Raw genomic sequence first — 16972 nt, forward strand, 5'->3', positions numbered from 1 at the left:
CGTAGATGCTACGTATGCTTTTCTGTCGTTTTGCCGGAGCTTCAGCGGACTTTGATCTATACCTTTTAAAAATCGCCGGACTTTTAATCTTAGGGTTTGTATTATATAACGCATAACATGTCAGGACAGAGGCTAGGTGCCTACACTGGAGCACCAGCAATTGCAATGGCCAGCTAAAGGATGTCGGAAAGGCATAATGCCTACCGATGACATGAGAGTTCGGCGAGGTTGCTCTTCTTCTGAGAGTTGATGCATATATGAATGCGGACAGCGATGCGTGGTTTTGTCCTTGCTAAAGCAGCGTAAACTGAATCCTTCGCACTACCTACAAAAGTCCTACGAAGGAGAAAGGGCTCGATTGGCGGCGATTTTCTCCGCAATCAGGTTTTCTCACCTTCGCTGGTTACCACCAGCATGCGCTTCTAAATCGGTATCAGTTAATACCTACCCCGTTGCTGTAAAAGGTAGTTTTTCAAATCTGATCCGCCAAAAGGCAATAATAGCAGCAGTCAATACGAATGCGGCCGCAGGCCAAAGACCCAAGACTCTCCGGCGCTCAGCGAATCCCTACGCAAGTTTACGTTGAAAGACAACTGACAATCTTATCAAATGAGCTTCCGTGCTACACATCCACTGTCAACGCACATGGAGCGGGATTTTCATACTATATTTCTTTTGTCAATTCGCCAAGCCTTATCACTGATTTGAAACTTGAAAGACAGCGGTAAGTGCACCACACGAGGCTCTTGAGCAGAGCACGACTATCGAAAAGGTACAGTCAAACCTGTCTATATGAGGCCCCGTTGGTGGCCATCTACAACAATGACTCATATAAAATGGACTCAGTTAAAAAAAAATATGTGGTGCACGTAAAGAAATCGCGCATAATTCGCTGTTCACCGAAACAAAGCGGTCACGGTCGGTAAAGCTCTTCGTTCTCTATCAGTCTGCTCTCCGCATTGAAGCAGAAATGCAGACAGCTCCATGCAGTGTCTCAGAGCGATGGCAGGTTGAATTGTGGGTTCCTGGTCCTCCTCCTCCTCCTCCTGCGAAACTGCATCACTTCCTGCTGCTTCGTCCACTATCACATCTGGCTCGTGCGCAGGCACGTCCTCGTCCACTGCTAGATACTCACTAGCGCTCACAGCGCCCTCCCACTTCGATAAAATCGCTGTCAAATCCACTCAGCGAGCATGGGGTTGTTCATGCCAGGATTCTGCTTGAGCTTTAGGTGCACTTGGAGCTTTTGTTCTAGCGTCAGACAGGTGCGAGGAGACATTGCGAGGGAAGGGGGCTTGCGTTGGGCGTTGGGCGTTGACTTTGAAGAGTGTGTGGTCGTGAACAGTGTGAATCAAATAAACAGGTTAGACCTAATTTGGTCCTCCAAAATGTGACTCATATACCTTGTACATATAAACAGCGGTTATACAAAAACTAAGTAAAATATTTGGTAGCAACAAAGCTTGCATCAAATAAATGGCAAGGCTCAAATAGGGAGGATCATATAAACAGGTTTGACTGTATTCATTGGACCAGCACTCATTTCAGGTCTAGTTCTCACCGCGTGCCATGCCATGCCAATTTTTATTGGCGCCATGGAAGTGCACACAGTACACAGTACTTAGTAGTGACGAAATTGCCCCGTACAGCAAAACTTCGTTCTGCTCACAATTACCAGCTCTGAATCTGTGCCGGTTGTTTTTTGCATCGAGGTGGTGCTAAAATGTACGCATATCATCTTACCATCCAATTCATTCAGAAGCGGGAGAACATGTAACCTCGGTGGATAGCGCCACGGCATGGCGTGACACCATGGCACGCAGTTAGAACTAAGCCTCACAATACGCGTCTGGAATTTCTAAGCCATTGCTCCGCAAAATACAATATGATAATGGTTGGGTGCTCCAGTCTTCGCCAATAACTAATGTTTCTTATTTTTTTCCACTATGTATCCATCGTGTTGGCGAGATAAAACTGCTGAAGTGAAGGCCTGCGCAACAGAGATAATCTACTTTCCGTGTGGTACGTCTGTAATACATATTTCCTGCTGCCTGCACATTATCTCTAACAAGGCCCAAATTGATGTATTGAAATGTTCAAATCAACCACACGTTCGGCGGTAGGCTTTAATTTTATTGCATCAAATTGAGGACGGGGGCCCAGTGTATTATTGGAATGTTCTTAGCCCTGTTCTCAACAAAGTCAGAGCGGGACTTTCTTATCTGAAACACACAGAAACAACACGCCAGCGTTTATCTGAACGGACACATTCAACAGCAAACGGTTTCCTACGCTTAACGGTAGACCTGAGTTGAAGAGCGTCACCTCCCTGCAGGAACCTAATAAACCCGCACATTTCCACGGATTTAAACAGCTACTTCTGAGCTCAAATCTGGTTTGAATAGAATGCTATTGGCCTCACGAGGGCGCTGGCAGTGAACTCAGCTGCTGATGTATAGTGGTAGAGCTGGAATTGGTCCGACCATAAATAACTTTCAGCAAGCTGTATACAGTACTATAGGTATATTTCGGTCAGCAACAGAAAAATACCCTTCTTGTCGAGGTCATTACTTGGCAACCACAGCTGTACATGCTGGGGGGCACCGCGTGCTACAATAACACCTGTCGGTGAGTCACTTTTTTAAAAAAGTCGATAGAATTATTAATGTTATATAATACAAATAGCAGTATCATCCGTAAGTACTATTGTGATAAATACTATCGAGAAAATTTCATACAGTACTATCATACGCCGCACGGCTTCCCGCGCATTTTGGTAGCCATTTCAGGAAACAGCTGATCGAGTGGCTGAGCTGGCTGGCTGCGCTGCTCCCGAGTCATTCCCAAAGTCGCCGGCCGAGCAGCAGGTTCGCACTCCCCGGTCTCGTCCTCTCCTGCCCCCGCCCGCCCCGCCCACCATGGACTTCCCGGCGCTGGTGGCCGCTCTCATGAGCAACGACAACGCCACGCGCAAGCAGGCCGAGGCCTCGTACGAGGCCTTCAAGGCCGAGCAGCCGCAGACGCTCGTGGCCAACCTGGTGCAGCTGCTGCGCGCCGCCCCCGAGCCCGAGGCGCGCGCCTTCGCGCCCGTGCTGCTGCGCCCGCTGCTGGAGGTCAAGGCCGGCGTGTACACGCAGCTGGACGTGGCCGCGCAGGCCACGCTCAAGGCGCAGCTGCTGGAGGCCGTGGCCAGCGAGCCCGTGGCGCACATCCGCCGCAAGCTCGGCCACCTGATCGCCGAGCTGGCCGCCATCTCGCAGAAGTACGAGCAGGCCTGGCCCGAGCTGCTGAACGCCGTCTCGGCGCTCACGACACACGCGGACGCGCTGCTGCGCGTCACGGCCTTCGACCTGCTGGCCAAGCTGGCCGAGTATGTGGGTGAGCTGCTGGCCCCGCACAAGGAGAGCTTCCTCACGCTCTTCACCAACGCGCTCAACGACGCCAGCGGCGAGGTGCAGATCGCCGCGCTCAAGGCCGCGTCGGCCTTCCTGCTCACGCTCGAGGACAAGCAGGAGCTGTCCGCCTTCGCCATCATCACCGCCCCCATGCTGCGCATCATCCAGGCGCTGGTCAGCTCGGGCGACGAGGTCGCCTTCCGCGAGGTGCTGTCCGCCCTCGTGCAGACCGCCGAGGTGCACCCCAAGTTCTTCCGCAACTCGCTGGACGACGTGGCCCGCGCCATGATCTTCGTGTGCTCGAACCAGGAGCTGGACTCGGAGACCCGCGAGCTCGCGCTCGAGTTCCTCATCTCGATCTGCGAGAACGCCGGCGGCATGGTGCGCAAGTCGCAGTTCATCGTCTCCAACGTCGTGCCCCTGGTCATCCAGCTCATGTGCGAGGTGGAGGAGGACGAGACGTGGGTGCAGAAGTTCGACGACCCCGAGACCTTCACGGAGGCCAACGACGCCGACAACTCGATCAGCGACGCGGGTGCCGCTGCAATCGACCGCCTCAGCTCGTCGCTGGGCGGCAACGCCGTGCTGCCGGTGGCCATCCCGGTCATCAAGGGCTCCCTGGGCGACGCTGACTGGCGTAAGCGCCGCGCTGGCCTGTGCGCTACCTGCCTGCTGGGCGAGGGCGCCAAGTCGCTCATGACGCGCGAGCTCGACAACGTGGTGGGCATGGTGCTGCCCTTCCTGAACGACCAGCACCCGCGCGTGCAGTACGCTGCTCTGCACAGCATCGGCCAGATCGCTGAGGACTTTGGCGAAGTGGAGAAGGGCAAGAACTTCCAGGCTAAGTTCCACGCCGTGGTTGTGCCGGCCCTTACGGCGCTAATCCAGAACGAGCAGGGCGTGCTGCGCACCCGTGCTCTGGCCGCCAGTGTGGTCATCAACTTCTGCAACACGAACGTGTGCAAGGCCAAGTACGTGGCCCCGTACAGCCAGGCTCTGCTCGAGGCTCTTTTCAACGCGATGCGCTCCTGCCCGCGTCAGGTCCAGGAGCAGGCCATCACGGCTGTGGCTAGCGTCGCGAAGGTCATTGGCGACGAGTTCCTGCGCTTCTACGACATTTTCATCCCGCTTGCCAAGGAGGTTCTGACGAACGCTCACGGTAAGGAGTACTCGCTGCTGCGTGGCAAGTCCATGGAGTCGATCGCCCTGATCGGCCAGGCTGTCGGCAAGGAGCGCTTCGTGAACGACGCCAAGGAGATCATGGAGATCCTGGTGCGCGTGCAGTCCAGCGAGGAGCTGGAGGGTCCTGAGGTGCAGTACGTTGCGCAGTCGTGCGTGCGCATTGGCAGCATCCTGAAGGAGGACTTCGTGCCATACCTGCCTCACGTGATCCCGGCTCTGATCAAGCAGGCGCAGATTCAGCCGGACATTCAGCTGTCCGATGTCGCCGACGACGACGTCGAGGAGGATGGCCAGACGGCGGATGGCAAGGACACTATGACACTCGAGATCCGTGGTGTGGGCAAGAAGCGCCTGGAGATCAACACCAGCGCGCTCGAGGACAAGACCAACGCGTGCAACATGCTGTACCAGTCGGCCCTGGACCTGGAGGGCTGGTTCTATCCCTACGTCGCTGAGGTGGCGCAGGTGATGATCCCGCTGATTGACTTTGAGTACGTGGAGGACATCCGCATTGTGAGCAGCCTGACCATGGCCAAGCTGCTGAACTGCGCGGTGGACGGCACGCTCAACCACGGCCACGGTGCGACCGCGCCACAGTTCCCCCAGCAGTTGTTTGAGAAGTTCTTCGAGCCGATGCTGAAGGGCCTGCAGGAGGAGGAGGACCTGGAGTGCCTTGGTGCTTTTGCCGAGGCCATGTCTGCCGTCCTTGAGGTGTGCAAGGAGAGCCAGGAGAAGGGCTTCCAGGTTGGCATTCCTGTTGAGCACGTCCCGCGTGTGGTTGAGATTTTCAAGACGGTGGCGTCCAACAGCGCTCAGCGCCTCATGACGCAGCACCACGAGAACCAGCAGGACGAGGACTACGACGCCGAGGCTGCTCTGCAGCAGACGGAGAACGACGAGCTCGAGGAGGGTGTTTTCCGCTCGATGGTCGACTCTATCGGCTGGATCGTGAAGATTCAGAAGGAGGCCTTCTTCCCTGTGTTCCAGTCGCACCTGCTGGCGTTCGTGACCCCGCTGCTCGAGCAGAAGACGGTGCCCATGCTGCGCGGCCAGGCTATCTGCATGATCGACGACATCATTGAGCACTGCGGTGCTGCCGCTCAGGAGCTGGTGCCGCTGTTCCTGAACCACCTGGTGCAGGGTCTGGAGGATCAGAGCCCGTCCGTGATCCAGGCGTCCGCCTACGGCATCGGTGTCAGCGCTGAGAAGTGCGGTGCTGCGTTCGACCCGTTCTGCCAGAACGCGCTGGAGAAGATGGTGCACCTGATCAACGTGTCGGCCAACGTGGATGATGATGAGGTTGGTGCCGCGCGCGACAACGCTATCAGCGCCGTGGCGAAGATCTGCCTGGCTCGCGAGGGTGCTGTGGACGCCGCCAAGATGTGGCCGATGTGGCTCAGCTGGCTGCCGCTCCGCACGGACGTGCTTGAGGCCCGCGACGTGCACGCTCGCCTGATTTCGCTGGTGAACAGCGGCAACGCCAACGTGATCGGCGCTGACTACGCCAACCTCCCCCAGATCCTGAAGGTGTTCGCGTCTGCTCTTCGTAAGTTCATACCCTGTCTGTGGATGCCGTGTGAACTAGTATCTAATGCTCCGTTTTCTGTGTACTTAATATGCAGTGTTCGACTTGGCGGCCGCGGAGGATGCCGCGGACGACGAGGACATGTCGACCATTTCGGAGGAGACCAAGCCGCAGCTTCGCGAGCTGCTAGCGAAGCTGCAGTCGCAGCTGCCCGGCCCGGTGGTGCAGGGTGCCTGGTCCAAGCTCAGCGGCGACGAGCAGCAGGCGCTCTCTCAGCTGTAAGGGACGAACTTGGTTATTGATTGACGACATAGGGCATGCATATAGAGATACGAGAAACGATAGGTAGTAAGTAGTTTTGTCGCGTTCGCAGGCTGCGGCTGCTGCGCTGGTGGTATTGTGGCCTGCTAATGAATAGAAAGATAATTCGGAGATGATATTCTCAATTTGTGTATCTTCAACACGATAGCCTTTTCTGTTTTCAAAGTTGAAGTTGACTTACTTGCCTGCACCTCCGTCCTCAGCCTTGTCGGTCGCGTAGTGTAGTAGTATAAGAGGTTGTGTATCAGAACATTTGTGCAGCTCTCAGCGTCTAACGTGTTGCTCAGTCGGAAGCTGGAGAGAACGGCGACTACATCACTTTACTGGACTTGCCTACTCACATCCACGGCTTATCTCTTGAGCAAAAACTTAAGTGCTAGTCCAGCCACCACCACCGCCCCGACAATGCCCACTCCCACCACGCCGTCCTCTGGTACACCAAGCAACAGCCTCGATAAGCCTGCCCCACTAGCAATACAAAAGCAGCAGCACCCCACAGACCTTTTGCCACGACCTCCTTGATCCTCTTGTGCAGCAGCTGCGCCTTCATGTGTGACGGGTCCATCCGGAGCAAGCGCTCGCAGTAACTGCGGCTGGAGCGGTAGTCGCCCAGCCCGCACAGCGTCAGCGCGATCCAGTACAAGCTTTCCTTGGGGGCGTAGCTCTGCTCCAGCAGATCTGCTCGTGCGTTAAAGCAGATCGTACAGTAGTTAGCACTTCAACTTGACTGTTTTGCTTTTCAAGGCGTGTACTGTACTGCTGTCACCTTCGAGTAGCCCGATCGCACGGTACTTGTCGTCGCGTTTCCTGCTTTTCGCCAGCGCAATGGCATATCGTAGCTTGACCTGCACTCCTCCCGCAACAAAAGAAACACAAAAAATAAAAAAAATGTTAACGTAATCGAGCAGAATGCCGAGGGGTACTCAATACAATTGAGGCATCCGACTCAGATCATCGGAATCCGCCGGCCTGATACCTGGGGCGACGGCTGCTCCTTCTCCTGCTCCTGCAGATAGTCCTCGCGTGCGGCCGCCAGCTCCTCTGGGGAAAACCACTCCGCGTCCGTCTTGGCGCCCTTCATGGTCATGGCGCCCGCCCGCCTGCGCCTCCCTCCGCTTGGCGCCCTGGCGGGTCTAAAGTGCTTCTCTTTGTGCCCGTTTCTTCAATGCTGATGAAAGTGGTGTGGCACACACGACGGAAAGGTGGACCGTTATTGCTCGTCGCAAGTCACAGATCGAAGTTGAAGTGGCATTGATTAGCGAGCTGCAGCGGCGGAGAATGCCTCATAAAGTGCTTACTGCTGGGTGGATGTGTACTCGCGATCGACTGCACGGTCAGAAGGCTTTAGTCGCTGGAGCGGGCGACGGTGGCGCCTTGGGAAGCGCGCAGTCCTTCCGATACGCCTTCCGCACGTCGAAAAGGAGCTACAGGCGGATAAACGAGCACGACGGCGTGGTTAGTTAAACTGAGTGCTGTTTGGTTGGGGAATGTTGTCGTACATGGGTGTTGAGCAGGTTGATGAAGATGATCCCGCCGAACGCCAAGGCGAAGTGCAGCTGTAAAGCGCCATGATAACACAATGTACTGTTAGAACCTCACTTGCGACAACAACTTGCAGTCCACACAACTGCTGCATACCTGTTGCGCTAAGAAATCTTTGGCTTGATACGTCAGCACGGCGACGGTCAAATGCGGTGCAATGTGTGCCACGACGAACGAACCCCACTGCGCACGCCAAATCCACCGCAGAAGCGCAGACTGCAGCACCGAGTAGTTGCTCATCGTCATCAGCCTTTCGTCACCGTGTTTACAAAGTCATCATTCAGTGAGTGAGCCGTGAGCAGCGCCGAGATTGCTAGCAGCGACGACAGCACCGAGTGCAGCATCGACACTGCTGTGTTGCAAAATAGCAATTGACTGAACGGCGACAACGCCGGAAACACCTTCACCCTCGCCGCCAGCAGCGGCACAATTACCACTCGAACCATCGCGAAAGCCTAGCAAAAGATAGCACAACATCAACTTTAACACCAACACCAACCACAGCAATGATTAAATTGCCGTACCAACGAGGAGGCCGCGACGACCCACAGCCGCGGATCTGTGTACAGCTATTAACCCCAGCCACCAGCGCAAAACGGTCGAGTTCGTCAGCACCAAAAAGACCAAGACAGAGCCGCCTATTGTGCCACAGGTCGCACGCACCATGGCCGCACACATGCTGGTCCACGTGACTACAAGCGCTTCGGTCAGCATAATGGCAAGCACACTTCCTGCAGTGCGGTGAATTCAGCGGCGAAAAGCGAGACTGGCGCGCTCCTTCCCATGGCGTTGGGTTCTTCGGCGTTCCGACATGGCGCCCGCCTATCAACACCGGTCAGCCGCCACCAATCATAACGCCGGAAATGCCATTCCCGCCAATCGCGGCGCTGTTACGAGGTGACCATTGAAGCGCCTACGTCACCAGCGACTTGACACGACGCTCTCGACAATTGAGTCGACTGTACTGGCGAAATGCAGTTCGAGTTTGCAACGCCATGCCGGACTTGAGCCCGACATTACATGGCAGGAAGCACAACGAACAGCAACGGGGACCGGATAAGGATCCAATCTATTGACGATAACTCTACGCTCTGCTCATCCGCACCATCCGGTTCACGCGCTACGGCACATTTGAGCTTCTTCGATCGAAACCCGAGGCAACACAAGATGGCTGTAGACTACACTCTACTCTCAGTTGTTTATGGGGGCAATAAAAACGTTTTTCTTTGTAAAAAATGCTACAGGCTGGAGGCGGGGAAATGAAAACGAGGCTGCCGTCAATCCACCGACGCAGTTATACACACATTTCCTCTCTCTTCACATCCAGTTGGGGGGGGACTTGGGGCTCTCGTCGCCAGCCAGCGTAGGCGTCGAAGCCTGACCTTCTTGCTTGTGTCGCTTCACGTCACTCTCATTTTTGTGCACTAGGTGGTCGTCTGATAAATTATGATGATGCGGGACGAGAAAGGAGCTGGCTGGTGACGTGGTCACTCCCGTCGCCCATCTTACTCGTCCTCGCGGCAGATGCGCTGGAAAATCGTCAGGCGCGAAAACTTGGACGTCGCCGATTCGGTGCTGCTAGCCGAGCGCGGCGACACAGCGTTCAGGGCCTCGGCGCTGCAACTGCTTGTGATGCTGCTGCGCAGGCCAAAGCTGCCCAGGTCGCTGCTCTGGAACGAATAGTCCATGAACGGGTCGCGGCTGAGGTAGCTGTCGAACTCGGGCTTGGGCGGCGACAAGCCAGCAAGCGGCGCCAGTGACATTTGCTGGTTGAAGCCGCCGAACGGCACCGACAGGTCGATGGGCTCGAGCACGTTACCGTAAGGGTTCACCAGGAGATCCTTGGATTGTGCGTCCTGGTCGTCCGATTCGCTCGCGGTGCTCGACAGATTGTCGCGGAGGTCGCTGCTGCCGTAGTCCACGAACCGCTGGTCCTCATCGCCGGGGTGCCGGGTGTGGATGAAACGGCAGCGCGAGCCGTACATGCACTTGCCAGTTGACATAAAGGCCTTGCAGCGAGTGGTCTTGTACTTGGGGTGGCGCAGCACGCCGCGCAGCTCCTCCTCGCCGTGCGCAAACTGGCACTTGGAGCCGTAGCGGCAGCTGCCGTTCTCCGTGTAGTGCTTGCACAGCTCGGTCTTGTAGAGGTTGTTGCGCGCGGTCTGCGGCAGGCGTCCGCAGTCGACGATGTCGCCGTTGGCCAGCACGTGCATGCGGTTGGGGCTGCCGTAGCTCGGGGTCTCGATGGGGCCCATGTCGGTCATCCGCATCGTGGCTGGGGGCGTGTCGGGCTTGTGTGTGTGTGAGTGGAGGAGTCTATTAAATTATGCCTGCCGGTGTGAGCGAGGCGAGCTGGCGTCCGAAGGTAGAGCGGGGCCGGCTGGGTTGAACAGTAAGTAACTCGGTGCACGCGTCCGCGGAGGCGAGAGGAGTCCAGAGGGAGACGCAGAGGGGGGAAGACGACGAGCGAGCGACGCACTGCACGTATCAAAGGCGACAGTCACTGCCGGGCGGAGCGGGGCGGAGCGGGGCGAGCGAGCGGCGGGGCGGAGGACGGGGAGGCGGAGCTGTCGGTCCCCGATACGAGCGAATTGCGTTGTGACGTGCCGGGCGCTCGTTGTGCTGGCGCTGCCCTGCCTGTGCCGTGCCGTGCTGTGCGGCGCTGCGCTCTGCTCGCTGCTCGCCGGCCGGCCGGCGAGCGACAGTGATAGAATTTCTCACCGGCGCTGAACCTCGGGTAGAAGCGGCCGGCGCCATCCGCTCGGCAATGTATCAGGATCGACGACGGACTACACGGCGTAAGTGCGCAACACAACCCTGGCCCTTCTGCCTTATCGGCCCACTCGAATTAGTGGCCCGCATACAAACAGCGAGTCAGGCCGCAGCGGAGACCTTATTCCGGTTGTATGCCCTCTTCCGCTGCTGTTCGCGGTGAGGACGCGGCGAGACCCGAAGCTTCCTCAGGCCCGGGGCCCGCGCGCGAGTACTGTCGGCGTCGAGGACATAGAGCGCGGGTGCATGCAGCTACAGTGTTCTAGCTAGCCACTGCAGCGAGTGTGCGCCCGGGATAGGCACACGCGGGCGACAGCCTCGCCCCGCGTTGCGCCGGCGCGGCGCGCTTGGTGCGCGGCGCCAGGGATGGGGCTCAGCGGCGCACAAACGCTGCCGCGGCCATGATCGGCGCCCCAGCGCCATCCTCCATCTGGCGCACCCGAGCTCGCGCTCTGCTGCCGGCTGGGCCCGTTTCTTGCTGGTTGCAGTTCGACCGATCGACACGGCGGAGCTCTCCGCGTCGTGAACGAACGCGCCGCCGCTAATGCAAAGTATGTAGCATACTGTACCTGCTGCTGTCGCTGTTGCGGCGCTGCCAGCAGCAGCGGAAGAAGGAGAAGGGCAAGGAGTTTGACGCCTGTCGCGTTGAGCGAGGACGGGCCGAGCCAGGCCGAGCCGAGCCGGCTGCAGTCAGAAGATGTCAAGCACCATCCGTGCACCAAGATCCGATCGACGGGCTCGCCGCCGCGATCCCCGAGAGAGAGGACGGAGCTGAACAGGCTGGGTGGGGCCTGTCGGGGCCGGGTGGAGTGTCGATTGCCAGCGCGGCACGTGCGTCCTCCGAACAGCTGGCGCGAGGCTTACTTGGCCGTTGCTTTCCGACGTCCGCGGCTGGAACGCAAGAGCCGTCGGTGCCGACAGCTTCTCGCCCAGCTCGTTGAGGCCGCCGCCGCTGTATTTTTCCGCTACACGCGGAGACTTGTCTGCACCGAAAGCGCGACCGCGACGAGCGGATGACGAGGAATTTTTGCGTCGAGCTGGCTATCGCTGGCGGCGGCTGTCGCTGAGTTGACACTCGCTCCTCGGTCTCTGACCGCCGGCTTCAACCAACGCTGTCTTAGTCGCGCTGGCCACGCCGCCAGACGCTCGCTCTCGCCGTCGTTTGCATCCCGGAGGCGCCACGCTCGTGATAGGCGTGACGAGGCAACGCGGGCGTAGCAGGACCAGCGCAACGATCGCGACCGGCGGCGCTGGTCAAGAGCGCTCCGTACATGTAGCTCAGCAGGCATCGCAACGGCACACACGCGCAAAATCCGCCACGCTACGCCGTAAAAGAGCGCATTCCCTCTAGCGCTAGGAACATCCGCCGATCGCTACTATAGGTGGCGTGTACGCCAGCTCCGCGCCGGATCCTCGGCATGAGCGGACAGGGGATTAGCTCCAGCTGCCGGGCCGCACCGCACCGCATGGCAGGATAGCCTGCCTGCCTGCATCTTCAACGGCCGCAGCAATGCCACAAGGGATCAACTCGCTACAGTACCGTACGACTCGTTCGGTATCTTTCGCCTCGATGATCGCAACCTTCGTGCCGCACAAATCAACGCGACAGCAGCAAAACAAAGGGACGACACCGCCGCCACGACATGACAAGCGTCCATCTTAAAGGGTTAAGCGTCACACAGGCAGAACCAGGACGACCGAGCACTGGCGAACGACGTGTTTCTGCCTCGCTCGGCCGGGGCCGCGCATGCAATCGTAAGAGAAGAATGACTGGAAAATGTACAAGCGCGTTTGCACGGTACACTCGTTCGTCTGTAGATTTCTGCCGGCTCGTTGCATCTGATATCGACTACATGTAGTCGGCTACGGCTCTCTACAGCGCGCCGATCACGAGGCCGCCGCCGCCGCGGTCTCAGCAGACTTCTCGACGAGGTCCCAGTAGTGCACGACGTTCTTGGCCTCCATGACCTTCCGAGCCGTCACAGTCGTCCGGCACTCTTGGAAACGAAAGTTGTTGAACGCCTTGCGGGCCACCACGCCCTGCCACACGAGCAGACACCCGTTGCCGCGCTTGGCAGCGTCCTCGTCCTCGCTGTCTGACTCCTGCTCAGCCTCGCGAGCCCCCTGCCAGTCGATGCGCCGCATCATAAGCTTCGTGTACTGCTTGATGGCCTTCCTACCACCTTCCACCACCACCATGTTGATGTTGCTGTCCTTGCAGATCAGCACGCCACCAGTGAGATGGTACTGCTGCGCGTTGACATCCACCTTGAAACGATGTTGCGGGTTCGAGAAATCCGGCACCCTTTTCAGTAGTAGAAATTGAACCGAGTCAGTCGGACATGACACGATACGTCACAGCAGAGGAATGTAACGATAGCACAGAGCACGTACTTGAAAAGCGCCACATGAATGTCCCCAGCGGCGTCCTCCTTGATCTTGCGCAGTTTCTTCTCGCGGCGCTCCTCGGGCGTGAGCTTGCGCGCAAGGTTTCGCATTTCGTGGTTCTTCTCGCGCTGTGCAATCTGCTCTCGAACCTTGCGCTCAATAGCCGATGGGTCCGCCACAGCCTGCTCCGACAGCACGCGCATCATGTTTGACAGCTTCACCTTGGGCTCTGGAGGCGGCAGCAAACCTAGCGCGATCTTGTCCTGTTTCTCCTTTTCGCGATCGGCACGGTTCTGCCGGCGGATCTTCTTGCGCTCCTATATCGTTCACGAGATAAATAGTAGATCAGCATTAGCTGTTGAACTTACCACGCAACCGGCACACGAGGATAATATGCGATAACGTACTACAGCAGTGAGCATCAGGGGCACAGCCACGGGCTTGTCGTCTTGTTTAACAATCAGGTTGAGCCGAGCCGGATGCTCGATAACGTGAGCAGTACCGCAGTACTTGAGCTTCATGTCAGAGTAAGCTACAGTCGCTTCCGGGTTCTCCTTGCGAACCTTCGCTTTGATAAATCCGAATTTGTCCACAATAGCTCGCTTGTCCTTCGGAAGATACTCGACATCCCACCACTCTACGTCAGGTGTAGACACCTCCGGCTTAGGTGGAACCTCGACGCTGTCGATCTCCATTTTGTTTGCCTTCTCGTCGTCCTCGGGCATCGGCTCAGCCGATTCATCGATAGCCACGATCGACTCCTTTTGGTACCCTCTCGGGTTGCGTCCCGACGTGAACCCAGCCATCATTTTCTTGGCATCGCGAGCGCGTACCTGCTCCGCCTGCTTCACGTACGTGCCTTGAGCGACAAAGTTAAAGGTCTTACGCGCTCGCCTGCAATAAACCAAGACAATACAAAGCACATGTCAGCAACCCCCACCTCCATGAAGGTACTTTTTGCCTCTGCACTTCAACTCGTCACGTACGTCTCTCTCTTGGTGACCTTGAGCCTCGGGTCCACCGTGTCCAGCTTGTCGTCCTCGTCCACTGTCCGATGCGACAGGTACGGGTTTTGGTTCTTCTTGGCAGCATCGCCGCCTCTCGCCCCCGCTTGGTTGGCCTTGAGCGTCGCCACAGGCGCCACCGTAGGCCTCTCGGCGACCACATTTCCCGCGGCGTCTACCTCCCGTCCCTGCTCGTCCAGCAGCAGTGGTGCCGGCATGAATGTGCCATTGCCCGCGGCCTGCACTGCAGCAGTCGCAGCCGCAGCAGCGGCGCCAGTAGCAGCGCTAGGCTTCCGCAGCAGCGCCTTGATGTGGCTCATTTGGCTCTGCACCGACTTGTAGATCTGATCTGTGCGGCGCTTCTTTTCCTGCTCGATGCGGCGAAGCTCCTCCGGGTCCAGATGCGCCACTACAGCGCTCGAAGCGGCCACCGGAGCGGAGAAAGCGGCAGCCGCGGCGGAACCGGGGATGGCGCGCGATATCTTGGCCGCTGCAGCGCGCGCAAGGGCCGCAGGGTCCAGCGCGGGCGATGACCCGGACCCCACGGCTGCGTGCTTGGCGGCGGGGGCGGCGGCGGCCGCTGGGGCATCGCTGAACCTGCTGCGCTTGCGGCGCGGCGCCTCGGCGTGGCGCTCCATTGCCTCCTTGGTTCGGGCGACGTGCTTTTTGGGTCGATTGGGTGGACTCAAATTTTGGGTACACTTGGTCGAGGTGGTTGGTATAATATATGGTGGGTGTATTAAGGATACGCAGCGCATCACATCTCACAGGTAGACAGCGAAAAAAAGCCAGAGCGTAACACCTATCCAACAGAATACCCTACCCACCGAAACGATCGCGGAACGCTCAGACTGTCTAGATCTCGACAGTCTAAACGAACGTTCCGCGAACCCAACAAATTGACTTGCGCTCACTATGGGGGATCCGACCAGAACGTTCTGCTTGGTGTGCGCCACGTTATTTCGATGGGTAGGTAAATGCAGTTCGCGAGGCTCATACCCCCCTCGCTCGAAACTGTCAATCTATTTCGGCGATGCATGCGTTCTAGATCTAGACACTGTCATTCAGACAGTCTAAACGACAGTCTGAACGAGGTGCCGAAGCCCGCCAAGTATCACTACCAGGATTCGGTAGTAGTCTCCAGAATAGTAGTATTAGTAGAGATAGTATCACTACTACTACTACTACTACTACTACTACTATAGTACTGGGGTTGGAGCCATTAGTAGTACTAATTGAATAGTAGTCCATACAAGCGTGGATAGTAGTGATAATAATGTCACTACTAATGTACCCATATGTATGATCGTGACCTCCGCTGCTGTTAGGACCCCTCATCCCTCGATTTCGTCACCAGGGTGCCATGTCGGAGACCTCTACTTATTCTGCGCTACCATTAGGCAGCCGTGAACAGTGTACCAAAGTCAAACAACACTAATGTTCACAGTCGTGTGATGGAGTCTTAAAGTTTCGAAGTGGCGGCTCCAAAGGGTCTATGACCTCCCACAGATCCCATCTTATTCCTGGAGCCGATACATCCCGCCGATTCCAGTGGGGATACCGATAGATACCGACCATTGGTAACATTCACCGGTGTAACCGGATCCCGGTCCGTAGAACCGGTTATCTCAAACCGTCTCGCCGGCTAAAGTGCGAATACAGACTCCGAAGCTGGGGTCGCATCGGGTATACTGAAACCAAGACGGGGCTATCTCCGGATGGGCATCGTCAATTCGGTCAGCTATGACGCCTCGACAAGACACGTGGAGGCCCAACGAGAGAGTTCGTGGTAGATAGGATAGCTCAGTCCGCAATTTACACTCAAGTACGCAAACACAGCCTAAGAGTAATACACGCTTCCTGCTACGTCTGCCTGTTTACGAAGTCAACGCCCTCGAGTGTAGAAGAATCGACCTCGGCCTAAAACGTGCGCAGGGCGCTATATCGTGTCGGCTGCGCATAGTCAACTTACCAACCAGTGTCTGAAAGGAAGGGACTTTAAATAAGTCACGGAGGGGCGGAGCAAGCGAAAGGGCCGAGCTACCGACGGAAGAGAAGGAGAGGAGGCGCACGACGGCAAACGATAGGGCCGGACGAGCGGCGAAGGACGGAACGTAAGACGGGTCACCGGAGCGGACCAGCCAGCAACGCGCAGCAGCAAGCGATAGGGCTCGAGCGCGTACAAGTCCGGCGGAGAACGGACCGTGGCCACTGAAAGACGGACCGGAACTCTCCTGAAGAACGGACCGGATAAAATCGAAAGGACGAACCGTAGAGGCAAAAGATAGGGCCTTACGGAAGAGAAGAAGGACAAAAGAAGTCAATTAGGCGGTGTGAGACGCTCATTCCCGCACCTGCTAACAATTACAATAAGACTTTTGAGTGACGCGACTGTCACCTGCGATAACAACTGCTACCACCGTCCCCTGGAATTACGTTAGCCAAGTTCTGGGAATTACGTGGCGTCTACTTCCGATAACAGTGACGTCGCGTTTGTGAGTCGAAGTGCGAGCTGAGAAGACCGTCATACGGTGTTTTTAGAAGCTGGCTTCACCACAGTCGCTTCGTGCCACGATGGTAGGACGATTATAGTCAACAAACAGATGCTGTCATACGATTAGTCGTCACGTCGTCTGCAGCTTCGTGCTTGGCACGACCAGTACTCAGTCGTACCATACAACACCGCCGTAGTCGTTGCATTTTAAAGGCAGGAGGTATGGAAGGACGATAAGTCGTAGGAGGTGGAGGAGGACGGCAAGGGGGAGGAGAGGTGGAGGAAGTAATAGAGATTAGGTCGTGAGTAGTTGAGTTACACAGCTCAGCCTGAAGTTGTTATGCTATGT

General features: G+C 57.0%; 5 protein-coding genes across 5 annotated transcripts; 1 reads left to right on the plus strand and 4 right to left on the minus strand.

Annotated features, from left to right (window-relative positions):
• Positions 1-2918: 2918 nt before the first annotated feature.
• IUM83_00239 (importin-like protein) lies at positions 2919-6384 on the plus strand (the record flags this gene model as incomplete). Its single annotated transcript, XM_067923997.1, has 2 exons — positions 2919-6123; positions 6200-6384. 2 exons carry the CDS (start codon positions 2919-2921, stop codon positions 6382-6384), a joined length of 3390 nt encoding a protein of 1129 aa, XP_067788870.1.
• Positions 6385-6773: 389 nt separating this feature from the next.
• IUM83_00240 (Mitochondria fission 1 protein) lies at positions 6774-7504 on the minus strand (the record flags this gene model as incomplete). Its single annotated transcript, XM_067923998.1, has 4 exons — positions 6774-6853; positions 6925-7101; positions 7190-7268; positions 7400-7504. The coding sequence occupies 4 exons, from the start codon at positions 7502-7504 to the stop codon at positions 6774-6776; spliced, it is 441 nt and encodes a 146-aa protein (XP_067788877.1).
• A 253-nt stretch (positions 7505-7757) lies between these two features.
• Positions 7758-8643, minus strand: IUM83_00241 (uncharacterized protein; the record flags this gene model as incomplete). Its single annotated transcript, XM_067923999.1, has 6 exons — positions 7758-7847; positions 7923-7979; positions 8062-8148; positions 8226-8420; positions 8490-8534; positions 8629-8643. The coding sequence occupies 6 exons, from the start codon at positions 8641-8643 to the stop codon at positions 7758-7760; spliced, it is 489 nt and encodes a 162-aa protein (XP_067788878.1).
• Positions 8644-9470: 827 nt separating this feature from the next.
• Positions 9471-10235, minus strand: IUM83_00242 (zinc finger domain containing protein; the record flags this gene model as incomplete). The annotated part of the gene is made up of 1 exon (XM_067924000.1): positions 9471-10235. One exon carries the CDS (start codon positions 10233-10235, stop codon positions 9471-9473), a length of 765 nt encoding a protein of 254 aa, XP_067788879.1.
• Positions 10236-12624: 2389 nt separating this feature from the next.
• On the minus strand, positions 12625-14767 carry IUM83_00243 (U4/U6 small nuclear ribonucleoprotein Prp3; the record flags this gene model as incomplete). Its single annotated transcript, XM_067924001.1, has 4 exons — positions 12625-13042; positions 13132-13442; positions 13533-14019; positions 14112-14767. 4 exons carry the CDS (start codon positions 14765-14767, stop codon positions 12625-12627), a joined length of 1872 nt encoding a protein of 623 aa, XP_067788880.1.
• Positions 14768-16972: the final 2205 nt, after the last annotated feature.

This window comes from Phytophthora cinnamomi, assembly GCF_018691715.1.
Source record: "Phytophthora cinnamomi strain GKB4 chromosome Unknown Contig53, whole genome shotgun sequence".
Taxonomy (NCBI): Eukaryota; Oomycota; class Peronosporomycetes; order Peronosporales; family Peronosporaceae; genus Phytophthora; species Phytophthora cinnamomi.